Source organism: Zophobas morio, unplaced genomic scaffold (genome assembly GCF_036711695.1).
Source record: "Zophobas morio isolate AGI-343-1 ecotype UQ-CSIRO unplaced genomic scaffold, CSIRO_AGI_Zmor_V1 ptg001059l, whole genome shotgun sequence".
Classification (NCBI taxonomy): domain Eukaryota; kingdom Metazoa; phylum Arthropoda; class Insecta; order Coleoptera; family Tenebrionidae; genus Zophobas; species Zophobas morio.
The window spans coordinates 12,552-36,909 of NW_026973159.1; the positions used below are offsets into that span (position 1 = coordinate 12,552).

Sequence of the window (24,358 nt, forward strand, 5' to 3'; positions counted from 1 at the left end):
CAGTAAGTACCTACTCTAAGTAAAGCAAAAAAAGGCCACAGCTCAGTTGTAATGCTAAATAGAGTTCAAAGTCACTTGAGGAAATTCTTTGAAGTTGGAGAAGAGAAGGACGTTTTCAGTTTAATACTTTTGAATGGTCTTAACCAACTTTAACTTGCGTTACCTTTTAATAGTTTTATTATTTTTCTTCTATCTTATATACTATGTTAAAAAGGCACTGTACTACTGTACTCCTTTGCTTTTTGGCTCTCTCGGCTTACCATTCCGTACCTTTTTCTTTCCATCAAAGGTGAACTTTTCACAAATACCATACTCAAGCGCATTTTTTTGGAATATTTTTACTAAGCAAGCCCGATTATTTTCGGTTATTATGAAGCACTGTACGCCCTCATTCAACTTCTAGGCCTTCGAATTAGTAAAGAAGTCTCCATCAATTGTGATACAAAACTTGCCTTACAGGTAAGATACTTGATTTCTTATCGAGATATTTTCAGATTTTATCAGCGTTTATATTTTATTTTATTTATCGGTTTAAATTAGTTATATTTCTTTGCATTTTTATTTTACTTACTTTATTTATTTTGTTTTTTAAATTGAACTTATTGTACTATAATTTCTATACTACAAAATAATTTGACTTTTTTTTGTGAGGTAAGCTTGGAAACTTGGGATTCCTTATAAGCTTTCTACTTCTTGGATTCTCCAAAAATCTCCTTCTTCTCTTTTGTAGTGCAATTCCCTTGTTACTCTCTCACAATCTGACTATTTCCCGGAATCTTGCAATTATTTTGTCCAAAAGAGAAAGTACCTTTTTTGAATCTTTTAAACTTTCTATCTACTAATCTCTTCCTTTTTATTAACGCTTTGTATGTAACGTTAATATATTATAATTTTTTTAATTTTTTTTTGTTATTTATAACATCCGTTGCTTTACTTTACTTCTTTTTATGTATAAACATAAAATTATATTTATATTCATATATTTTATTTTAATGTAATGAATTACTCTTTATTTTCTCTAAATAAGGTAAATCACTATTTTATTTATACTTCCTCAAATAAAAAACAGATGAACAAAGAGCTCTGACTACAATAACACTTAGTAATACGCTCGGAACAATCCTGGGCTCCCTTTTCAGCGGATTTTTATTACCATCACTTGGATTCTTAGTCGTTTTCCTTTGTTCCGGTATACACATAAATTTATTATGCATAATTTTTTTGAAGTGATAACGTTTATAGTTTTAATACTTCGTTGATTGAACAAATTAATTTTTTCTTTAGTAACAAGTCTATTCTTTCACAATCTTTTTAGTCTTCCCTACTGTTTTTTTTTGTTTAAAAAATTATAATTAATTTTTTTTTTATGCGGTCCCCTCAATAAAGTGCAGCTCTTTTGTAAGCTGTAGTTTTTCCATTATATGCAAAGGACACCATTTTTACTAAAAAGCGGAACAGATTTTGACAATTCTTTAGAACTTTAGTAAATTGACTATAAGATTACTTAATTTTTAATATTTATTTATAAAAACGTCATGGGCAGCTTCACTGTTACTATGCTAAAATTTAATTCTGTTTTGTAAAATATTATATACTGCTGAATTCAATAGCCTCAAAAGTCAAACAGTTATTTAGTTATTTATAACTTTATTGGTATAATTTCTTTTTTTTTTAATAAGGGCTACTTGTGCTGCTGAATATGATCCTTATTGGAGTTTTACTCCCTAAGAAAGTCTACGTGCGTCCGTATAACGATACCACTTTCACCTCTAAACTACCTGATGTACTCCTTTAATAAGGGCCCAATAAATTTATTTATAGATTATTTCCAAAATTTTTAAATAAAATACAAGCTGCCACATGTTATAAAGCAGCCCGATGCTAATTTTTTGCTGTCCTGTTTGGCCAGTCTGTCGCTTACACTCTTCATGTTCAAAACTGCGGGTGTCATGTACCTCGTGACCGAACTTCTTGCTCCTCCAGAAGTCGTGGGCGTAATTTCGGTGCTTTATTTATTATAAGCCATCAGTTATTATTATTATTCTTATTATTAATAGTTATTCATTATAATTATTGTGTCTACTTTACTACTTCTTTAGGCTATGGGCGCCCTTTTAGGGTTTATTGCGAAGCATTTCACAGCAACCAATCAATTTTATCGTCTGACGTTATGCGAGGCCACCACCGTTCTTATTTTTGGCCTCCTGCTCTTTTTTCCTGCCAAAATAGTAAGCTAAATGAACCCTAATTTTAATGCACGCTTTTAGAACACGTGATGTGTAGCCAGTCTATGCGGGGCTGATGTTCTTTGCGCTGATCTCTACTGGCGTCTCGACGAGTCTCTCGCTGTTGATAGCCGCCTGCCGGGTCGAGGGCAAGCATACTTTGGTATGTTGCTTGTATAATAAACTCTTCTTTGCTGTAACGAAGTCACGCAGTTCGAACTGGCGCATTCCGCTGTCCATCTCTCGTGCATCTGCGCTCCGGCATTGGCAAGCTTGCTTCTATCTTTTGGCGGTTTCCAGTATGTCTGCTTAGTAGGTGGACTGCTTGGCCTGGCCTCCCTTTTAAAAACTCTTTCCTTTGAGTCAACTTTCGAGTACAGCGAAAGTGAGCACTCTTTTAATTTTAACGGCTATTTTCCAACAGGTGTGGTTTTCAATTTTATATAACAATAAATAAATTTAGCAAACGTTTCTATATATGCAAGTCTTTTTTATTCGAAAAGTTTCTTTAGAAAAATTCTATATTAAGAGAAAGAAGTCATAGCTACGCCAAATATATATTAGTGCATCTTTTACTACAGTTTTGAGCAAAACAACGCTACGCCTCTTTGATAATAAGATGCTGATGAAACATGTGGAGGAAGATCAACTTCGAATGAAAAGAGCAACTGCTCGCGAGTAGAGTATAAGTAAGCGGGGATCTTGCAAGTAGCTTCTTGTCGCCTGTCTGACGTTCTTGTCCAACTCATTTTCACCTCGATCTCCTCGTTGTCTGGTTCCTAATCAGCGTTGGTCACAGTAAAAGGAAAGATGTGCTGTTATTGGTGACAGGAAACCTCAACTAAGAGGAAAGTATTTTCATGTGCTTTAGCCCCGTAGCAGAAAAGTCCACCAATGGGGAAGGTCTTTCCGGTGTCCACACAGTTGGAACTATTTAGTTCGATCTGCCCGGCGGAAACCAATAAGAATAGAGGGCCGTCTAACCAGTACAGTGAGGGGACGGCCAACCTGCAGTTGTAACTCGTCCACGGGAATTCGGGTCTCACGAGAGATACGCTGGCGAAATGCAGTGATGAACGCGGAAGGAGAGCACAAGCCGCCCAACCAGAGCTTTCTGGGCTCCCACTTGTCAAGTGCAATATTATCCCATTGCACAAGTCTTTCGGAAAAGTCGCTCAGCCACTTTGAAACGGTAATTGTCGACGGGACCACGTGCCTATTCCACGTGTCAGGAATAATTCCTGCGCAAGCATATGTGGCTGCCCAGCTGAATGGAGGGATCCGATAAAACCTCTGCCAAGGGAAACCATCAAAAAGCGCACGTGGTTTTCCTGCTTTTTGGTTCCGCTATAAACTTCCTCGACTGCGAGTAAGTCGTTGCGGATTGCATTTAAAAGATTTTGGCCGTATCTTACTTCTCGCTGGAAATAGCGAGAAAGTGGATCGCTCTGATTCGTCTGTAGTGTCCGTAAAAGCTTCAGAGATTATTTATAGCCATTCACGAGCGCTACAAACTTCGTGAAGCTCCGGAATACGTAGCGATGTGGGGAGAGCAGAGAGCCATTGCTGAACCGTACTTCGAAGTACCGACATTCGCGTGGGCAGCGGCACACCGGCTAAGATTATTCTTACTCAAGAGAAGTTTTTACTGGCCCCCCATATTGGCGCCTTACCTGTCTCCTCGTCTGCCAGGCGGACAGAGTCAACCATATCGCCTTGCAGCTTCGAGAGTTTGGAAACAAAAGTCTCCTCTTGAAGTAGTAGCAGCGTCTTGTCTATACACAAAAATAAGTAGCCACCGGATACAGCCAGAAAAGGATTCTTCGAGCGGTACCGACTGTACTAGGCAGGCCGAGCCAGCGAGGGTCAGGCTGCTCAGGCAAAGACTCGATCCACTCTAAGAAAGTTTCCCTTCTAGTGGTATCCGGAAAAGTCTGTCAGGGAGGTAACCACGCATAAAATAACAGACCGCGCCAGTTTTTAATAGACTACCAACAGCCGGCGGAGATTCGGTTCAGATACTGGCGAATAACTGACATCAAAACTTTGAGGGTTAAACAGCTGATCAATTAGTGATTCGAGAGTATATCGGTCGAATTCGTTATCGACTCGCCCCCCATAAACACTTTCACACAATAAGCGACGCAGCGCTGCCCACGGAATCGACTCCGGGGATAAGTGAGAGGAGCCCTTTGCATGCTTTTAAAAGGAATGATGAATGTGTTATGCAGTAAAGCGATGAAAAGAAAGACCCTGTCGATCCAAGTGTCCACGGTGTCTAAGGCGCAGCGAAAGTCGCTCTCGTTAAAGTCGTACGGCTTTGACCAGCCTGAAGATGTTGCTATAGTATCAATTGGAAGATTTCAAGGATACGTAAATAGCGCGACCAATTGGGCAGTAGCGAAGGCGCTCGAGTACACTCATGTGGAGCCACGCCAACAAAAAGTAGACCCGCGAGCGCTCGGAAGGAGGAGCGTCCATGCGAGTCGGAGGCACAGACGCCACCACGCGAAGCAGGTTGGCTTTCACGCCAAAAGGCGACTGGAAGACAAAGATTCTGGATAGGCGGAGCAGGTTCACGCTGATGTTCGCGGTGACTTCCATGCTCAGGAAGAGGCGAAATTTTTCGTGGGCCTCCAGGCTTTTCAACTTATGGTTAGAGAGCCATTAATAAAAAATTAAAGCAGAGAGCGCGCAAGAAACACCCGAGTCTTTTCAAACGCATGAAGCCACGTGGGAGACAAGTGAACATTTTTCAGAAGCACCCAGCCACCCTGTTTACAGGCAGACGCCAAGGCCTTCTCAGCGAGATGAAGACTTTCGTTCGAGCCCATCGCGACGGAAACACAGTCATTCCCACTGGTAATACGATTCACATGTGTGGAGGCGTCGTGGCCGACCGTGGAGCACAGCAACACGGGCGTTCGGCAGTCTATTTCTGTAGAATGCATTTACTGTTTGAGCGGCCGACGACAAAAGCGCAAAAGAGAGACCTTCAGTGACAATGCGCAGAAGATCCAGCCCAGCAGTCAGATCCACGTGACCTTCAAAAACCACATGGAGAAAGCTCTCGCAGTAAGCCAGCGTTTTGACAGGGTGCACGTGTTTTATGAGGAGCAGTTGCCGAAAGGCGTTTACCGTTTCAGAGCTCTATGTGCGCAAGAGAGGACAGTTGAAAGTGAGCGGGTATTGGCCAAAGAAACAATACATGGTCGGAATCCTGCCAACAAACCAGAGGTGGAGCATCGACGTCCAGCAAAAACTTGAACCAATCTTCTTTGTGCTCCATGATATGCGCCTCAATTCCAGCGAATGGAGGGATTGTGGCAAGTTTGGAAAGCCCTAAAAAGTTTTTGTTAGATGTTTCATTGGAAGAAAAAGGACAAGATAGAAAGACCCAAAAGCTTTTGGGGGGGAATGTCGTCCAATAAGAGTTCTATATTTTTTCCTGAGCTAATAAAATAACGCTATTCACGAGAAGACCAGTAAAAAGCTGCAACAGGAACGCACGAATGGGAGCCTAGAAGAAGCTCGAATTCAGAGTCTGGAATGGAGGATGAATCATAGTGGCATTTGATTCTCGCAAGCAACATGGCAAAGACCACGCGATCGTCGAAAAATAGGGAGTGGCAGAAGCGGTCTGGCGGTTGTATAAGTGGAACGCCTCCCTCAAACGCCATATCAAAGAAACGTACCATACACGAACGAGAATAGAGAGTTAAAGATAACGGCTAAGCGGCGCGTGGGATCCTGCATACCGGTAAGGGCGGGGTTGGCGTGCAGGACGGCTTCGAATATCGACAGGAAGTGCGAAAGGGAGAAGTGATACAAATAATGAAGCCGATGAAGGCTCTCAATGGTAAAGAAAATAGCGCTGCAGGCTTCGGAAAGCGGCACGTAAGCAGCGCTGACGGCCTCGACTTCCCGTATGACAGACTCGGTGTCTCGCGCCTTTTTTAAAGTGCAAGTATCTTGCATCAGTATATTAACCGAAAACGACGAGGCGCGACGCTTAAAACCTTTGAATCCGTCTCTGCCGCCTCGGACTTTAGTTTTTCAAGAGCTGTAAGGATATTATCGTCGTCGAGGAGTCTTCCCTGAACGTTGTTTAGCTCGTCTAGCAAACGCTCCTCCAGTGATTTTAAACGCGCACGGAACTCGCCTGTAAGGAGTCCGGAAAACTTCTCAGGGGTGAATCATTATGCAGTCAAGACAACATACTTTGGAGTAGCATCAGTGCCTTTCTCTTTTCTTCTATATCCGGACGTTCGGCCTTTAAAGCCTGAAAGTACAATAGTGAGTTTCCTTAAAAAAAAAATTCAGCCAGTAGCTAAACTTTATTAAGGCACTGCATTTTTAGTGAACCGAGAGTAACAGTGAAGTTCACAAGAGTCACGCGGCTGTATAGCTCCGGCGGGAAGACCATGAATGGGTCATTGGTGAGCATAAAGACCATGAAAGAAGGCGAAAAGTCTGCCAGAAAAAGTTTCAGGGGCGCCGATCCTTGCCAAGTCTCAGACTAACGAGCCAATAACCAACATCCTGGTCTCCAAGGCGAATAAGAACGCGCCCACCTGTGCGCCTCAGCTCTTTATTGAGGACGGGATTCATGATAACGTCGTAGTTCTCCACGTCTCGTATCTATAATAAAAGCGCGCCCTTTTGCACAGTAAAAGTAGATATCACTTCTCAACGTACCAGTAAAGGGGTTCCAAAACGAAGAGCACTTTCCAAGGTTTTTCGGAATGAGTCGTCCAGAAAAGAAGTTTTCACGATCTGTTATCGGTGGGTGAGAGTATTATAGACACACTACACGGTGGCTATATAAGTACCCTTTTCTCCTTGAAAAAGTTAAGCAAAAAGCCTTCCGCCTGGCCGCTCGGGTCGATAACTAGAGGATAACGGTCGCATCGCTCTAGTATGATAGCATTCTCGACACAAATATCATCGTCCGGCAGTCCCGATGCCTACAGTGGATGAGGCGCCCATATGGCTTCTGGTCGGCGAAAGTGGTCAAATAGGAGCACCTGCCATCCTATTCGGTCGTTGGGCGTCGATAAGTATTCCTGCATGGACAGCTCGCTTGTGAAAAGAATGTTGCTCTGCTGTAAATGGTTCATCCAGCTGCACAGGAGGGCCACGCGGCTCTGCTGGTCAAAGAATCCGCAGTACGTCAAAAAGGCAGCGCTCAGCAGTACATCGCCAGGAATAGTGGTTCGTTGCGTCTTTCAATGTTATTCAAAATAGTCAGTGGGGTGGAGGAGGAGGAAAAGGCCAAGAACATACGTTGAAGGTGTGGCTCTCTGTGCGCCAACGAAGCTGCTCGGAAGCAAGACTTTCTGTGAGGGAAATGCTCCGAGTGACCTTCAGTTCCACTAAAGTCATCGAGCGTTTGATTTGTTGGGATTCGCTAATCAGATTAGCATACTCCTCCTAAACGCATGACATGCGGTAGGCGACACACTACGAGGAATAAACTGGGAAAAATCTACAAAAGGAAACCTTGTACTCGGCTATGCTCTTTTCTAGCGAATCTACCAGTATGTTAGTTTTTTCCGCCTGGGACTCTGTTTCATTGGCTGATCGCTCCAGTGCTACACAAAATAGATAAGAGTCGAGTGTGAACAAAGCGCCAATGAACGAAGGCGACCTGCCAGCTCTCTTCTGAGAGGGCCAATGCGCTCTAAAATATCGGCGTATTTAAGCTATAGACAAACGGTCTTGCTTTGAAATGCATCAATCAAGCAATCAAACAATTTTTTACCTGAGCCTGAACCCACTTCACCAAAGGGCCGCAAGCTTTACTAGCGCGATCTGCAGCTTCAAAATTATACTGAAAAGGTGATACGGCTAATAGTCAACAGCTTTCATATATACTTATTTTGAACGACCACCTCTGAACTCTTAATGTAGCTATTTGTCATCCTCTGGTGAATCTCAGGGGAGACAGAGCCGGTGTCAAAGTTGACGATGTTGGCTATAAAGTCGTCCTTCATTATAATAGAGCGGATGTGTTTCCAATCGAGATCCGTTTCTGTAGCATGAAAGGTAGGCGACTATTGGAGGAAACCGGCAGCCATTTTTGTGCACCTCCAAATAAAGCGCAAACACTTTCCATAGTCAGCTTGACCATTTTCGGGGGGTTTCCGAGAGCCCGGAGCTGAATAGAACGATAAGAAATGCGAGAACACAGCATTTACAAAAATTAACCTCGACGAGCTGCTGCCGTTTGATCCCCTTTACCGCCAGGCGGGCATCCTCAACGATAGGCTCAACTTGAGATAGTTCCGCTTTCACCGCCAATGAACGTTCGTTAATTTGAGCTTTCTTTTTACTGAGCTCCTCCTGCCAAAAATTGCAACCACTTGCAAAAAGGTCGACCCCCCTGACCAACCTGAATGGCAAGGAAAGAAGCTTTTTCGCGCTCGGCTTCCTGTTGGTTCTCTACCATTTGCTTCAATTTTTGATTGGCCTGCTCCTCTTTGCGTTCGAGCTCGAGCTAAAAGTTATAAGCGAACATTATCATCCGCTGGCGATGCATGACGCATGGAAGCACGCAGACTTTCTTGGCGGAGAGTTCCTTCCGCAGTTCCTCGACTTGTTGAACTGTTCCTGCAAGCTTTTGGAGACCTGAGTTAAGAGCGAAAAAAGTAAAGGGGCTAATCATGGCACACAGTCCGCCCATACCCACGCTGATGTGCACTTGCAGGTCTTCCAGAGCCGTCTGCTTTTGGGTAAGAAGGCTTGCAAAGTGCTTAATGAAGCTAAGATAATGCCGCGGAGTGATGTGGGTCTTCCTGTGGCCAACAGTATAAGACACAGTGATGCTAGCAAGCTCATTGGTTGGCAGGCACCTCTCTTCGCGATCGTGGACGCGCATACACGTCTCTTGCAAACTTTGATGGACATACACAAAGGCACATACAACGGCTTCGCGAAAACTTTGGGGCGAGAAACCTATAAACATTTGACTTCCAATAGGAGGCCGTACACCACCCACGTGTGTGTACCTGATATAGCAGAGGGAAAGTCGCTGGGTGGAGTATAAGTGGGATCCTCGAGGTCAAGTTGGGCGGTCAACTCGCATCCGACCCTGTAGAAGGCGCGTGGTGTCCAGTCGCCAAACCAATTGATGACGCAGCGGTTAAAAAGCGCGGGAGAAGCGGAGAGGTTCGTAGTCAAGCCGGCCTCGGTGGGATTCATGGTAAACACCACGTGAAGATTCTGCATCACCTGTAAGAGCAAAAATTTACTCCGAGCATCTTTCCAAAAGCACGTGGTATACTTGAGCAGAAAACCACTTATACAACTCTTCCGGTGAATCTAAAAGGACGCCCTCCCGTTGAGCGGCCTCAGTGCATTGCGTCAACCATGTCGAGTACTCATCCCCTTCAAACAGGCCGGGAACCTCGCCGTTAGCTAATAGCGTGTTAATTCTTTCTAGAAAGGATGCGCCCAACATGTTGGATTCGTCCAGAATAAATGCAACTTTTTCGCTAATAAATATTATAAACATTCATAATATATATATGGCTATATGCACAAGTGAGACCCTTTGCAGCCCGTCAGCTTGAGAACAGCACGTAAGTCGTCATCGAAAGCCGCCATGGTATATTTAGAATGCGCCTAATAATAATGATAATAAACACATTATAATAACATCGAAGCACTATACTTTGATCTGAATGGTCCTAAAGCCGTTCATCCAAGCAACAAAGCGGGAAAGTGTTGTCCTTCCAGAGCCGCTTACGCCAATAATTAACACGTGGCCTAGTTTTCACTCGTTTCATTGTTGTTTACGGCCGGTTATGAGTGTATTAATGCCTTGCGACTGCCTGAAGACTCTGTCGATACGCAAAACATTGTCCAGAACTTCATCAAACAGTACGAGTGGTACATCGAGCTCCTCCTCATAAAAAACCTGTCGAACCTCACTTAAGCACGTGAAAGCTTATACATAAAAACGTAATGAACTTTTAGTCGGGCATTCACAAACTGGCGGAGCGTTTCGATATCAACGGAGACATAATCCTTCGATAACCAGTTGCTGTACAGGATTGGTCGCTTGAGTGCCGTCTTGTGGTCAACGTTGGGAAAGTGTTTGACCTGTTACCATTATAAAATGTCAACAAAAATATTATAAACACAAAAAGAGTCAATGATTACGGCCACAGAATCGATCAGCGAGTCCGTCCAAGAGCGCTCAGAAGAGGTAACCAATCTGTCCTAAGGAGAGTCATGAGGGAAGGGCCGCGGGAGTTAAAAGAGACAACAAACTTGGAACAGACGGAGAGCCTCGTGGGCCCATGTACGAATCAACGCCTCCGGAGTCAGCAAGTCGAGAGACCGAACAGCCTCGTAAATACCGCGGCACCAGCGAGTAAGCTCGCGGGGACTGTAGAGATAGTGTGGCTGCTGGTCCACAGTGAACCTACAATGAGGGTTCGTAGTCTAGCGAAGGCGAGCCACCAACCACTAAGGGAAGGACCTCGCTTGGGACCGGGCGTACACCTCCACCATGGCCTCGGTCAATGGATCGCAGTAGCCTTGAAAAAAGTGTAAAGTATAATCATACTCAGCCAATAGAGGGCAGCCGACCTCGCAAACTGGGGTGAAGGCGAAGCAACGCTCGATTAAACGTTTTATAAATCTGCAGGAGTGACTCCTGCCTCGGATAATCTACTAGTACAACAGACACATGGCGGAGGAATCTCGGTGTCAGTATTTTTCGACCCGGATCAGTGGGCGGGTTGCACGCTCCTATAAACTGAATGCGCTCCAAGCTGACCCACGAGTTTTCTTTGACTTGCCAAAACCCTCGCCTCTCCACGAGTTGGCGCAAGAAGCTGATGATAGGCTGCGTGCCATAGCGGTCGGGGTCTGGAAGGTTGATCTCGTCGCAAAATACAGCAAGCCATTTTCCCGAGGCGGACGGCGCTAGCACCCGACCGTCTGGCGTGCGTTTGTACTCGCAGTAGCGGTGTAGTGCCTTCAGTAAAAAATTCGGCGTTGTGGCCGACGAAAAGTTCAGACAAACAACTTCCATTTCTGGCAAGTTACGAAGTGCGTTAAGCAAAGTCATCGTCTTGCCTGCCATGAAATAGAGAGTGGGAGGGGCGATAAGCAGGATCCGGCCGTAAGTATTCTTACCGGACCCGGGGGGGCCGCATAATAAAAGTGGTTTGTGTTCTGCTAATAATGCACGGAGCAGGGTCTGGTGACGGATGGTGTCCATGGTGGGCACCACGACATCCGGGTTAGTAATTTTATGAGCCTCTACCTCGACGAAAGCCACCTGATTCGCAGAATAGAAAATACAGAGGCATTACTCCAAGATTGCGTCGAAAACTCGGCAGTGCAAACTTTGAGGCTCCACGGCGACCACTCTCCACTGGAAACTTGCACCTCGTGGTCGATAATAGAGGATTGCGGAATAGTAAAGGAGGCGGAAACTCGTGGACGCATGACCGCCTCAAGTTGCTCCCGGCTATAAAGAACCAATAACATCATAAAATAAACGGAAAGAGGGGAAAAGACAACCCAGTAGATAGCAAATCTCCGCAAAAGCTCCATACCAATGAAAAGACGAGGTAGTTCGTCAGATACTTCTCCAAGATGACCGTACTCAAAGGAAAGTCCTCGTGGGAGCTGCACAAGAGTACTACCTATGCTGTGAGGGAATAGACATGCTTTTGGCTGACCTGTTGTAGTCTAGAACACGGCGGACACCCGCAGTGAGAAGCGTGAAGAGGGATTCCAGCGCACGCAACTTTGAAAACTTCATGACATGCTCCATACGCGCAGCTACGGATAAGCATGCGCAAACGAGGCCGTCTGGCAAGGAGACTGCCTTGGTAAAGAGCACGGTGTCGCTCACGAAGTGATACCCTCCGCAAAATGAGGCTCTAGAAAATCCGCGCACTCCTGCTGCGTTGCTAAGAAAAGCCCGCCACCTTTGGGCGATAATAAAATTTATTCGCTGTAAGTAAGGAAGCCCTCCTGCCTAGTGGTCCTTGCCTTTTTCATTGGAAATATCCCCGGCAATGCACTGATGCCTCAGCTTGGAAAAATAATGAGCGAAAAGGTCCGCGGGAGCCAGCGTGTCCTCTCCAAACCACACCATCCCGCAGCGAGAGACAGTCGCCGGAGTGGCAAAGTCAAGATTCTGTGTGATAACGACATATGTTTCTGAAGCGGCTGGTGCCGTGGGCCTAGGCTCGGTGGTACCTGCACCTCAAAAAGAAGCCTGGCATTAGCGGGGAAAGGAAGCCTTTCTCCATTGGGCAAAGTGAGTAGTTTATTATCGTCCAAGACGCTGTAAAGAGGTTCACTGAAGGATATGTAACACGAGTCGCGAAAAGCTATCTGCACCTGTTCAAGTTTTCCGCCCATTCAGGGTCGACATCGCCGTCGAATACAATCCAGTGAAACTGTGAGCAAGAAAGCGAAAAGGTATAAATAGAATATTTTCTCGCTACCATACGGTAAAAAGTAACCTTTTTATTCTCATTTCTCACGTTGTCAACAATTTTGCGAAGAATGTGTGTGAAAAGGCCGTCCGTCCACTCCCGCGTGTTATAGTCTAGCGCCCCGTACAGCTCGTCTTTCGAAAGGACTTTTGGGTCAATGACGTACGACACGTGCTATAGCGGGGCAAATGTTTCGCCCCGGCGATAGAAAAGGTCTGACGTAGTAGCAAACCTCCACGCCGGATGTAATGGAAACGGCCTGCAAAAGTGTCCTCCATGCGGACGTCTTCCCGCTTCCTGGAAGGCCAACCAGCATTACTCCGTGATGAGTTTTTTGAAGCAAATAAATTTGATAAATCTTCTCAATCCAATTTTCGGCGGCCACGTAGCAGCTAAGCTGGCAGAGCTTTGGAAAAAAATAAGTCTTTAAAAAACTTGAACAAAAGTTCCAACGCGCCTCTAATATGCAGCCTTTAAGTTTTTCGTAACCAGTGACTGGAGTGACAACATCAGGAAATACATCCCGCACTAAACTTTCAAAAAGTGGGATATCCTCGTCCACCAGTTTCGGCTTCAGCGTTTCGCAGACACTGAAAAAGTTTCTCACAAGAAAGTAAATGAAAACAGAACGAACGTAAAAAACCAAGTGACCAGTATTTCCTGCTCAAAGTCTTGCTGGCTTCCTCGAGTAGCTCCCTGGAGACATAGAAAACACGTGAGCGAGTGTAAAAAGGACAGCCCGTCGCAAGGAAGATGGTCACACGTACAGCACAGTGAGTACGGCGCGAACTACCAGCGCTCAGCAGAACCGCCTTTAACGCGCGGAGTCCAAAGTCGTAATGAGACTGCCGGGAAAGCTGCTCTTCACAAAGACGGTAGAGCGACACAATTTTCTTAGAAAGATGCTCGGCGGTCTGAAAGCCTAGAGGAAGAGTAAGCCTCATGACTGAGGGGTGATGGATCGGAGAGAACGTACCTTGCGAGTACAGCATCACCTGTACGATCAGCTGAGCATCGGGAGCAGTCATAGCGAATGGGCGGAAAAGCTGCTTCAAATTCCCGGGAAGATTGGAGCGGCCGGCATACGTAGGATTCATTGTAATAAATATGGCCACGTCGGGGTTGACCGTCACTGCGCTGCCCAGGCAGCCCATCTGGGTGGCCCTGAGTTGGTATAGTTCGTAAGCAGTGGTACGGGTAAAAGGATTCGATTGGAGAGCACCCAGAAGCGGCGGTGGCGCTGAGGACCGTCTGAATCGTTTGGATCTGCTGGGATACCGCCGAAAGAATTCTTTCCTCGAGCCTGTTGAACTCGTCGAAGCAACCCCAGGCGCCAACCTGCAACCAATCAGGGTCAACAACAGGGTAAAAGCCTATAATTAATAATAAAAGGAGACCTGACAGAGGCCAACAAATATTCTCCCCATCGCCTTGAAATCGAAACTCTCATTACAGTTGAAGACTATAACGAAACGCCCCAAAGCCCGACCAAGTGCCTGGCAAACATGTTTATTACATGTGTTCTTTACCATCATAAGCACGGTCCAACCTTTACCGATTCAGTCTTTCCTGTGCCAGCGGGGCCAAAGGGGCTCCCTCCTAGGCGCTTCTTCAGGGCTTGCGTCATGGTCAGATAATGGGAGTCGGTGAGTGGCGTCTGGACGAGAGGTTCGGGCACACCCAAGTACTCAAAGCTGGCAATGGCCGTGAGACAACACACAGCAGAGGTCAAAAGGATAATACCCATAAAAGAAAAAAGCTTCCGCCACGTGTATGCTGACTCTTTCATAGATGCTCGACTTTTCAGAGTTGTAGTAGAAGCGCATGTACCGCAGCCAATCGAAATTATCGATATCGCACGTCTCTCGCGCGATCAGCTCGCGGACTACATCACGCTGGTGGACAAGTTCTAAGATAACATTAGCTTGTATATTGAGGCACGCGTTAGAGGCCACAGCCAACCGGTGATGAGGAGCTCTGTCTTTCTCCTGCGCAGAAAAGGCTGCTCATTAAGGACGGAGTCCGCCAGAAGTGATAAGAGATACTCCAATCCCTTGCAAACTGTAGACAAAGTGGCCGTAGTGATCCCCTGCATAAAAAGCTGAGTAATTCGCGAAAAGCCAATAAAAAGTGAGAATTGCGCCTTTTCTACGTTGAGAGTCCACGTGATTTGAAGTGAGAGAAGTAAGATTTGCGCTGGGAACTTTTCGATCCAAGCAAAAAAACAACGTCCGACCAATTCGCTTAATAGAAGATCTCGTAGCTGACAAAAGGACGCCTCCAAGTAGTTCGCCAGCGACACGGCGGTCTCCTGCTCAACTTTGGATAGCCATTGGCTCAGGCTCTTATCCGTCTGGTTAGCTTCTTATGAGCGAAGAGCACACAGTAAGCTCATGCTAGTACCTCCAATGGAAGGACGTTGATAAACATAATTTCTTCATCTTCTTTAGAGGCGACCCCCGCAATCTAAACCGCGTTTACTATTGGCACAAAAAATTGTGAAGGGGCAGCCACTACGTTGTTATCATCGCTAAGCAACACGCGGTTAACTCCTGCAAACATTTTCTTCAAGTGTTTCTGAATCCTTGAAATATCCTGTGTTGTGCCACGTGACTTGACTATCGATATCGAACAAGAACGGCTTAGAATAGACCCTTCCACTCCCGATGATTTCTAGCAAATCTTCATCTCCAATGAAATAGAAGCGCGCAAAAGCGGTGCGCTGCCGTTCCAAATAACCTCCCAGAGACTTCTGAACTTTGGTCAAAAGGTCGCCTAAACGCTCCAATGTTTTCTGCCTCGTCAAAGGGCATGTAAGGGGCGGCCAGAAAGCTCGATGGAGGAGCAAACCTGGATGTTAGGCAGACCTAAAACTTCAAGCACAAGAGCAGATTTACTTATTTTCTTCATTATGTTCAAAAAATCTGCCAGAAAAAGTGTGAAAACCCTCAAGCCACAGCCTGGTCACAGAGGACGGAACCGGTGCTAACAGCTGCAAAGCGAGACGTCTCCGCGGGCAGAAGGCTTCGCAGGTCGTCTGAAGTGCTGCCGAACAGGCCGTCCAGATAGACCCATCTGTAGACCAATTATTCCGCGGGAGTTAGCTGGAAAAAAAATACTACTGATGGCGACCTCCTTTGCAGGTCGACCCAGACGTCCAAAAGATTACTCAATGCAGTCAACTTTTCTTCCCATATTTCTCCTTCCTCCGCAAATGTCTGTGACAAGCAAAAGTATAGGTGTAATATCTATATGGGCGCCGTAAAGTTGTGTCCAGACCCGATAGAATGGCGAGTGCCGCATGCCGTGCAGGCTGTTAAGGTGCTCCTTTAGTTTGGTAAAGAGATTGTCGCATCCTTAATGTTTAATAGGAACGCCCTCAGGACTGGACTCGTGCAATCACAAGCACGAGGGAGGACCTTTCACGAGGCGGCACTTGTTCTGGTAGACAACCAACTCGAGCCGGCAGTCCTGCCACTCGTCCTGCATATGCCTGAGGAATTGCTCCAAACCCATTTCACCCTGAGTAACGTGGTTCATTGTCAGCAAAATACTCTCATTGGTCGGGTGACCTGTGCTTGGGAGAAGAGATCCTCTAACGCCTTCTTGTGTTTCTGTAGGTCGATGTCCCACGCTGTCCCCAAAGTCATGGTAGACAAGGGCCACTCACGATGGAGTTGCTTTTGAAGAAGCTTCCAGTGCCGCTCCTTAAACGCTTCGCTTTTCAACCCTGCAAGCTTCACCAAAAACATTTAGGGGATCGCCGCCGCGCCGGAATATAAAAATGTGATGTGGCGAACCAACGGCGTGCTTGCTGCCAAGCCTTTGAGGGTAGCAAGGAGGTGTTCGTAAGAGGCGTACTGCCTAAGACGGTTGGGAAGAGTTTTCAGGCTATCAATAAGGGCATGGAGCGTCTGACAAGCCCAAGTGAATTAGTCTGCAGCTTATGCTGGAGATCACAAGACCTGTTGGGTTTTGCGAGGAAGCACTGCGGCCCACGGCTGGTCTCGCAACTCAAAGAGAGCCTGCCACACTCTGCTTAACTCGGTCCACGTAGACTTCAACCCATCGAGTTCATTCATGGCGTTCCCAAGTCGGGGATCCGCCTAGGCGAATATAAAGAGAAAGCGGAGGACGACATATGACTGGTATACCGTGACTGCGAGGGCAAGAGCCTCTTTGGCTTGGTTAAGATGCCTGTACTCCTCTTCAAGCTTATTAAATTTGAGATCGAACGCAGACAAAACGCCCACCACGTGGTCCATTGCCAGGTTGCCTGACCATTGGAGGCAATATTCAGTCGAAAAGGACGCGAAAAAAGCAACAGACGCGCCCTGTATGGGCTTGTGAATCTCCCAGTCTTGAAGAAGAGCAGATATTCTGCCCTCAAGGGTTTTGCTTTCTGCAAGGATCATATTTTGCAGCGGCACCAGTTCACTCTGCAGACTATGCTATTTAGCGAGGACGATTGGTCACCAATCAAAAGTCTGCCTGAATAAGGGCCTCTTTCCGGCCGAGTATCTCGTTGAAAGCCGCCCATTCCCCTTCGACATTGTCGTAGTAGAGCCAGTCGGAAGGAAAGTGATACCTCTGGCGTTCAAGCAGCTTCTGACTTTCCTTAAACTGGTCCATTTGAATGCTCCACGGATTCATCTTAGGTGAGAAATTAGGACTACTGCACTTAAAAGGTTGCAGGGAGTCTAGTGGGCGGTACCTTGTACTTCAGCTCCTGGATGAGGGTCAGTAGGCCAACAGCCCCGCTAATAGAGTGCACGGATTGCTTATAGGACTCGAGTGCATGGCGGTTCTGTGCCACGCGTGTCAGACAAGACAGATAAGAGAGAACCTAATGGCAGCAGACCTTGAGGAATGTCGAGTAGCAAACTTCCAACTGACGAGCGACGATGCTCCCGAACTTCATCAGGATATTTCTGTGCCACGTGTCGTATTTCGCGTTAACTTTCGATTGCACATGTGTGTAGTTGATGATAATCCAACCGAAAGAAGTGGATGATTTAGTGTTGTCAAATGTGCTAATTATAGCGAAGGCAATAATGAAAAACAGCAAAGGCGCAAAAGAACACACCTTCGCGAGGACTGAATTTCCTTTAACAGCGTAATCCACAGCGATAGGTCGGCTCCCAAACGAGCATAAACTAAAGTGACTTGTAAAACCACGAGACGAAGGATACACGCGCAATATGAATTACCTGTCTCGTCGTTGAGGTCCCAGAGAGACTGGTAGGAAAGCCATGTCCTTACGTACTCCTCTGCAGCAGCGAGTCGTTGTTCTACTTTCTCATAAAGCTCAACCAATACGTTTCTATAGGCTTAAATACTTAATGTCTTCATAAAGAAAAAAGTTAGGCAACTCCGTCCCAGCGGCTCCAGCAAGAAGATAATTAAAGTTTTTTATATTGGAAGCATTGACGGCGCTAATGTGGTATCGCGTGCTTTGAAGTCTGGGCAGCTCACAGACGACGTTTACTAAAGAGCTCAACTATGGAAGGTAGCGGGAGATGAAAGTAAAGGGCAAATGGGCGGGGCGCACCTGGAAAAAAATATCCTCCCTGGCCTTTGCAAGAGAAGGAAGCAAGTGCATTACTTGATTCGTCATGCGTAGTTCACAAATAAAGGGGCGAAACCAATGAAGGTCAGCCTGGTCCGCTGTTGCCTTGTTTGGCTGTCAGTAGAAGCAGTCAGTCCCGAGTAACCATGGAGTGAAAAGCTCGAGCACCTCCCCCAAGGAGGCTGAGCACTGCGAAAGCATTTGCTCGAGCCTGAGCTTTAGCTTGGCCTCGACCTCGGTGTTCACAAATTCAACCCATTGGCTAGTATGTATCCAATTGGTTGTTACATTACAACAAATAATATAACAGTAAATCAACTGCAAATTAGAAAATCCATGCAAGCACAACTCGTCTATACGCTCCTGCAGAGACCCCATAAAGTTTCGAAGGCGAAAGCCTTCATAATTGCAGGTGGCGAGCTGCTCGAGAAGACCTTGAAGCTGACTGTCTGTTTCCAGGGCTTCGTCGACCTGTTATTACAGATCACGTGAGTTCGGCTTTCTAAAAGGGCAGACAGGACATGTGGCACCTTTTCCTGGAATGACAAGACGATTTGAAGAAAGTTATTTACGTAGGCCTCCAGTTTATGATGATTCCAATGGTAACCGACACCCTCTGCAATGGCGTTCTGCACGCTTTTATGCGGCTCGCTGACTATTAGTCGGATGCGGGGGCCCATCTCCATAAACTCACAATATATTCTGTAATATACACAACGAAGGCGAGATATACTACTTTCTTTAAGGCCTGAGTGTAGGTGGTCACGGCCTCTTGCAAAGAGACAGAGTAAGGATAAAGGGCCTGCCCATCGCTGGCAAAATACTGAATGTTAATCGGTACGCGGAATCCAAGCCATTGCAAGTTCCGAGTTTCCTTAAAAAGTGTGATAACCTCTCTATCAAAATTAACCACGAGTTGCCATTCGTTGTTTCCAGCAACCCTACAAATTGGGTCGATAAAGGCGCAGCTCAGTGCAAAAGCGCCGTAGCACACACCTCTTGGAACGCACAGTAAAAAGCTTGTCGTTTCTGTCAAATTTGCAATGGGCCGCGGTGGTTTCCCATTCGTCGTATAGTTTCTGAGTGTTGATAACGGCCCGGAAGTTGTCGGACTCTTCTTTTAGTTTCTTGCCATCTGGATGATCCTCCCATCCTTTTCCACAAAAACTAATGAAACTGGAGCGTGTTACGACCAATAGAACAAGAACACCTTCACCGAGCACGTTTGAGACCCTTTGCATGTAGGCCTTCAGATGGCGTTCAATGTTCCTAAACCAAATGATTCGTCCAGAAAGAGGAGGTAAGTCTCTTATGGAGCCCATTTTAGCCGCTAAGGAACTGTTGTAGCTATGAAGCACAAAAGAGGTCGTCTGAAACTAAAGGAAAAGTATAAGGAGAGAATACCGACCTGTCTCTTCCCTCTTCTGCTGCACACTTTTTCTGCAGGGAACGGATGTCTTCCTTAACTTTCTGTATTAGTTTGCTATAAAATATATATATTAAAAAATAGCCGCGTCACATGCCGAATTATGGGATAGTAGAACCTCTGGTACTCCTGTATGGCCTCGCGGATGCGCGGGCGGACAAATAGCGCATTAATTTTGCTGAAAATTCTGAACATCTCATTGGCGTTCCGAGCTTTTCCGAGCTGATCCCGCAAATACGAGATGATCTTAGTCTCCACACCTGCAACACCAGCCCTTTAAAAGAGCAAATGGTAGCCTTTATAGAGCGCTAAACCATTGACTTTGGAATTATAGTGGCTCATGGAGGACGCCCACCAGGACGTGCCCTCTTCGCTAAGATCAAGAACGTCGCTGGGCCTTCCTTTACCAAAGGCCACGCTTTCATAGGCGTTCTGGACTTGCTCAGTCGCAGCGGTGTCTTTGTATAAACTTAACACTCAGGAAATGGAAGTGTGCTAAGCACGTGGTCAGTTTATGCCTTGTTCGGCCTGAAAGGTCTTGAGCACGCGTTTAATAACCGAAAGCAATTGTTCATGCTGTTCTCGGAATTTCTTAACTTCTTCTAAGCGAAATCTCAGAGCCTCGTGGTGGGTCTTTATCTTAATAGCGATTGGGTCAGAAAGTGCCGAACATTTCCTCATCGCAGATCTACCTGAAGAGTTTGTCGGACGTTTCTTCTTTTGGCTATCTCGCGGACCAATGTGCGGAAAGTTTGAAACTGATCCAGCCACGTGTCGAAAACGCCTTTGCACATCTGCATAAGCTTTGATAATTATACTTTGAATAATTAATCTAATCAGTGAACATTAAAACTAATTATAACCCTTAAAAATTCGTCAAATCGCATTTGAAGCAAAGAATAGTTGCTCAAAATTTTATGAAGCTGCGTCGTGAGATCCCGGGAAATCGCACGAATGAGTTCCAAAGCGCGACCCAACGGGTATGACGTGCTTTTTAACTTTTTTAAGTGCTCAAAGATATTAACTAAAGCGCCTGAAGTATAACAAAACAGTCATAAACTTCTAAAATATTTATTAATTTATAAATTATAAGGAAACCCGGAATTTCCTCAATCTCGGTGGAGGCAAGTAAATCATTTAAAGGAAAATCTTTCATCAAGTTGTTGTAGTAATTGGAGACTAAGAAATAACAATCATGATATCACCTAAAAATACTGTTCAGCATAACAAATCTCAAAACCTTTTTCCAGAATTGGTTTTAATCTGGTATCATTTTCAAAACTGGTAGTCGCTAGAAAACGTTTATTGCTTCTTAAAATCTGCAAAGTCAGCTCTAGAAGCAATAAAGTTTAATAAATTAATTTTTTAATGTCATTATACGAATAAAGTGCTACTAATATCGGGCTGATCTAGCCTAGCTTGAAGCTTTTCTAAAGCGTGATACAAATTAATCCAGAAATTTATTTCCTGTGAGGCTGAACCAGAGGTAAATTCGCGTTCCAGAAGAGTTACTTTCTGAATTTCTCTCAGCCAATGTCTGACGCCGTGCTCCCCCAGCTGTAACTCATTTAAAAATTTCGTGTCGGCTTCAAAGTTTTCAATGGCTGAAGAGTCATCTTTACACTTTTTTTAATATAAAACTTGGTTAAGTATTAATCTATAAAATTAAATTGTAACTCACGCTTTCAAGTAGTTCAGCAATTTTATGGTGTGCTATCAGCCGAACTTCAGGAATCTCAAATTCTTGTTGTGCTCTTTTCAGTGAAAGTTCTAGATTTGTTATATCTCTTTTTACTGTATCTACAGTAAAAATAGTTTGAATAGTTAGAAATTTAAGAATTAAAATTTCATCACCCACCAATTTTTTCCCTAGAACAGTCGCTGCCACTACGGGCGAATGAAGTAAAAAAAGGAATAACCGTATTGCAAACATATAGATGGAGGATTTCAAAAGGAGAATCCTTGTCTAACATAAGTATCCTAATCTGAGAAGACAACGGTTTTCCAGTCGCCAGTATGCCCTGCTTTTTAACTAAAGCTAGATTTAAAGAACAAGCTTTCGAAAAGCAAATTTCCAAAGAAAACAAGAAGATCGTCTCAGTTTCTTATATATAAAAGTAAATTTAGTAAAAAAGGTTAATTTCTAAACAAAGCTTAAACCTTCTTCTATCTTTTGAATAGAAAGAGTCCATAAAGTAGAATCAGAGATAAACTTTTCTATTACTTCTATACTAGAAGGACAAGACATATGAGATATAAATAGCTCTTTGGAGCACTCGAAAATTCCTGGTACGTAGTTGCATAGATAATCTAAAATGTAAAAAACAATATTTGCATTAAATTTTTTATAAAGCGTTAGGGTTTTTTTGCCTTGAAAAATTTCCAGAGAAACTACTTTGTCGTTAAGAAGGTCACAACTATCACTTGAGTAATTTAGCTCATCGATCATATTAACTTACGAATCTTAGAGAACTTTAAAGTTGGAAGGCGCACAAATTCTAATAAAATGAAATGGGCCAACCAACTCAGCTGAATCCTAAAGATAGCATCAATAGCGGCGTGGGCCGGTATACATTGTATAGTCTGTTAACGTTTACCTTTAGTTCCACCCTAAAAGTTATAAACTTATTTAAGATAACTAAATTATAAACATAAATTGTTTTAGTTTTTCCTTAAATTTTTTAAATATGAACCATTGTTAAAATGGGCAACTTGCCAGGGTTTAAAGCTTATAAACATATAAAAACGGGTCATACTTTTTTTTCAAATATGACATAATATGCACTGAATAAAGGGGTAAAAAACATCTGAAAGCCTTGCTACTAATCAAAGAAAAAGGAACTTAAAGCATCTTAAAGCAACCTAAAACTAAGTTTAAGCGTTATGCAGTGCTAGGAAGGTTATTATTCTTGTTAAGCGGGAGACACTGAAGTTTACCTTAATACCATCACTGTTCGGCATAACTTTAATATATTTATATAATAATTTCCACTACGTTGGCTTGTGAATTTTAGTGTTACTTCTCTCGCAATTCTAACTGTTGTGTTAGACTCAAGACTTTATAGGACTCATGGGCGTTCATTACTAAACTTAAACACCTCTCCAGTGACAGTATTCTTAAGTCGAATGCTGCCCTTACCTCTAAGCCTCTCCTGGTGTTTCATGCTTGTTGACAATCCTACTCTGAGCCCGTCAATTTTTATTAACCTCAATGAATTATTATTTTATTTCATGTCAATATCCATTTGATTTATTAGCCTCCCGTGGCTCGTTTTTGACAAACATTATACAAAGAGATTTACAGCTTGAGCTTGAGCAAAAGGTTTCCTTTCAAGACACTAAATGCGATTTAAAAAAATCTTTTCGAGCTACCATACTTTAATAACTATAGAACTTATTCGTAGCCAGTCCCTTTTCCATCGTTAATATGACTCCTTCCGTAATTTTTTGACCTATTGATATCTTTTGATATATAATCCACCTTGCTATTACATTTTTTTAATTATATTTCATCTCTACTATATCTACTATAAATTTTTTGTCCCTATTTGTGTTAATAGGTTTAGCCCACCTTTGGTAGCGTCAATTTCTAAATAAGTTTTACGCTTCTGCCCAACCATATCTCAATAAGCTCTCGCAACCTTTATGCATTTATTTTAGATACACCTACCGCTTACTGCCCCACCGTTTTTTTTTAACTTTTTTTTTTTTTTCCAGCATGTGTATTATAATCAAATTATTAAACAATGCGCTCAGTCACTACTTTCCTTAGTATTGAGTACGTAATCTTTTTTACCGGCTTTAAAGGCCTTGTTTTTTCTATTTAAACCTTTTCTCAAGGGCACCTTATTAGTGTTTTAAAAGTTTAACTGCATATTTATTAAAGTAGTTAAATGTATTTAATGCTAATGACTGTATTCTGTAACTCTTTTTCCTTCTTTATGTTCTTAAAATACTCGCTATTTAATAAACCTAACGAGCTTTGTGAGCACTTTTTATAATAAACCGCTAGTTACTTGGTCTAAGTGCTATTTACTGACCTATTCCCTGTATAAATATCGAAGTTCTCAAAGCAACCATCTTTTCGGGTCTTTTTAGTGCCGGCAGAGCACGTCTTTTTGTTTGATTTAAAAAATATGTGGGTCTACAAATTTTATTAATTATGCGTATAATAGTAGACCATGCCTTATCTTGTTATTGCAACCACTTAAATTAATCCTCTCTAAGAAAATATTTTAAAATTCCAAAATGTTCCTTTTTTAATTAATTCTTTGCACCAAGAAAAATTTTGTTAGGTTTTCTAATTACTTTTGGATTTCTTGAGTCCGCAGACTTATACGCGAGCTAAAAACGCTAGACCGTCTAAGGCGATTAACTGGACTTTTCTGTAACGCACCAAATGTAACGCCACTTCTATGATGACTGGGCGTTGTGTGTATGAAAAGAATATTTATTAGATAAAGAACGTGTACAACTTTATTAAATATGAGACAATGAAAGAAACAAACAGTATAGAAGAACGACAAAACGGGCAGACTAAAAAAACACAAACAGAAAAAAAGATCACTAGAACATAATAAACAGATAATATGAGAAGAACAGATCAGAAAAGAGCCTAGCAAGAAAGGGCCCAGACCATGAAGAAAATAAGGACAACTCAGGTTTCTCC

At 43.9% G+C, this 24,358-nt stretch overlaps 4 protein-coding genes across 4 annotated transcripts; 1 reads left to right on the forward strand and 3 right to left on the reverse strand.

Annotated features, from left to right (window-relative positions):
* Positions 1-27: 27 nt before the first annotated feature.
* LOC135122280 (uncharacterized) lies at positions 28-2,672 on the forward strand. Its single transcript, XM_064046475.1, has 10 exons — positions 28-136; positions 215-289; positions 347-459; positions 657-804; positions 1,070-1,189; positions 1,680-1,783; positions 1,854-2,003; positions 2,100-2,228; positions 2,284-2,388; positions 2,439-2,672. Exons 1-10 carry the CDS (start codon positions 52-54, stop codon positions 2,670-2,672), a joined length of 1,263 nt encoding a protein of 420 aa, XP_063902545.1. The 5' UTR covers positions 28-51.
* A 106-nt stretch (positions 2,673-2,778) lies between these two features.
* On the reverse strand, positions 2,779-17,109 carry LOC135122282 (cytoplasmic dynein 1 heavy chain 1-like). Its single transcript, XM_064046476.1, has 75 exons — positions 16,849-17,109; positions 16,660-16,800; positions 16,495-16,608; positions 16,267-16,431; positions 16,114-16,216; positions 15,974-16,050; positions 15,827-15,912; positions 15,675-15,769; positions 15,545-15,618; positions 15,348-15,488; positions 15,212-15,289; positions 15,098-15,160; positions 14,838-15,047; positions 14,657-14,783; positions 14,438-14,603; positions 14,244-14,388; positions 14,092-14,190; positions 13,917-14,032; positions 13,671-13,858; positions 13,462-13,616; positions 13,338-13,390; positions 12,927-13,284; positions 12,722-12,868; positions 12,597-12,655; positions 12,453-12,540; positions 12,243-12,390; positions 12,113-12,178; positions 11,927-12,059; positions 11,766-11,873; positions 11,589-11,712; positions 11,376-11,520; positions 10,824-11,315; positions 10,714-10,771; positions 10,503-10,656; positions 10,392-10,451; positions 10,200-10,331; positions 10,050-10,146; positions 9,901-9,995; positions 9,778-9,851; positions 9,511-9,721; positions 9,236-9,458; positions 9,080-9,182; positions 8,913-9,022; positions 8,788-8,855; positions 8,620-8,724; positions 8,436-8,570; positions 8,316-8,385; positions 8,120-8,259; positions 7,990-8,058; positions 7,876-7,930; positions 7,728-7,819; positions 7,512-7,658; positions 7,253-7,450; positions 7,058-7,192; positions 6,924-7,001; positions 6,761-6,866; positions 6,562-6,698; positions 6,447-6,507; positions 6,245-6,387; positions 5,921-6,176; positions 5,736-5,865; positions 5,623-5,678; positions 5,434-5,567; positions 5,219-5,375; positions 4,931-5,163; positions 4,613-4,874; positions 4,478-4,554; positions 4,218-4,424; positions 4,060-4,159; positions 3,899-4,000; positions 3,741-3,841; positions 3,517-3,682; positions 3,234-3,466; positions 3,062-3,169; positions 2,779-3,004 (listed from the first exon to the last, which is right to left on the reverse strand). The coding sequence occupies exons 1-75, from the start codon at positions 17,107-17,109 to the stop codon at positions 2,801-2,803; spliced, it is 10,107 nt and encodes a 3,368-aa protein (XP_063902546.1). The 3' UTR covers positions 2,779-2,800.
* A 64-nt stretch (positions 17,110-17,173) lies between these two features.
* LOC135122283 (uncharacterized) lies at positions 17,174-17,629 on the reverse strand. The gene is made up of 3 exons (XM_064046477.1): positions 17,556-17,629; positions 17,409-17,501; positions 17,174-17,347 (listed from the first exon to the last, which is right to left on the reverse strand). The coding sequence occupies exons 1-3, from the start codon at positions 17,613-17,615 to the stop codon at positions 17,174-17,176; spliced, it is 327 nt and encodes a 108-aa protein (XP_063902547.1). The 5' UTR covers positions 17,616-17,629.
* A 388-nt stretch (positions 17,630-18,017) lies between these two features.
* On the reverse strand, positions 18,018-20,370 carry LOC135122284 (cytoplasmic dynein 1 heavy chain 1-like). Its single transcript, XM_064046478.1, has 12 exons — positions 20,208-20,370; positions 20,004-20,147; positions 19,808-19,949; positions 19,672-19,746; positions 19,474-19,610; positions 19,260-19,416; positions 19,000-19,204; positions 18,794-18,943; positions 18,583-18,734; positions 18,432-18,525; positions 18,246-18,377; positions 18,018-18,194 (listed from the first exon to the last, which is right to left on the reverse strand). Exons 1-12 carry the CDS (start codon positions 20,368-20,370, stop codon positions 18,018-18,020), a joined length of 1,728 nt encoding a protein of 575 aa, XP_063902548.1.
* Between the last annotated feature and the right edge of the window lie 3,988 nt (positions 20,371-24,358).

Bases quoted from the DNA above. Each gene is read 5' to 3' on its own strand.
- LOC135122284 (XM_064046478.1), bottom strand. From the start codon at position 20,370: ATGAGGAAATGTTCGGCACTTTCTGACCCAATCGCTATTAAGATAAAG. The intron at 19,950-20,003 runs GTTTAGCGCTCT...CTGGTGTTGCAG, and splicing joins CTATAATTCCAAAGTCAATG to GTGTGGAGACTAAGATCATC. The intron at 18,526-18,582 runs GTTGATTTACTG...GATACATACTAG, and splicing joins CATGGATTTTCTAATTTGCA to CCAATGGGTTGAATTTGTGA.
- LOC135122280 (XM_064046475.1), top strand. From the start codon at position 52: ATGCTAAATAGAGTTCAAAGTCACTTGAGGAAATTCTTTGAAGTTGGA. The intron at 1,784-1,853 runs GTACTCCTTTAA...ATAAAATACAAG, and splicing joins TCACCTCTAAACTACCTGAT to CTGCCACATGTTATAAAGCA. The intron at 2,389-2,438 runs GTATGTTGCTTG...GAAGTCACGCAG, and splicing joins TCGAGGGCAAGCATACTTTG to TTCGAACTGGCGCATTCCGC.
- LOC135122282 (XM_064046476.1), bottom strand. From the start codon at position 17,109: ATGATCCTTGCAGAAAGCAAAACCCTTGAGGGCAGAATATCTGCTCTT. The intron at 14,033-14,091 runs GTCTCCTTTTAT...GATTGGTTGCAG, and splicing joins TATTTGTTGGCCTCTGTCAG to GTTGGCGCCTGGGGTTGCTT. The intron at 12,541-12,596 runs GTGCAGATAGCT...ACCTCTTTACAG, and splicing joins TGGGCGGAAAACTTGAACAG to CGTCTTGGACGATAATAAAC.
- LOC135122283 (XM_064046477.1), bottom strand. From the start codon at position 17,615: ATGAAGTTCGGGAGCATCGTCGCTCGTCAGTTGGAAGTTTGCTACTCG. The intron at 17,502-17,555 runs GTCTGCTGCCAT...CGCGTGGCACAG, and splicing joins GCTACTCGACATTCCTCAAG to AACCGCCATGCACTCGAGTC. The intron at 17,348-17,408 runs GTACCGCCCACT...TTCTCACCTAAG, and splicing joins TCCAGGAGCTGAAGTACAAG to ATGAATCCGTGGAGCATTCA.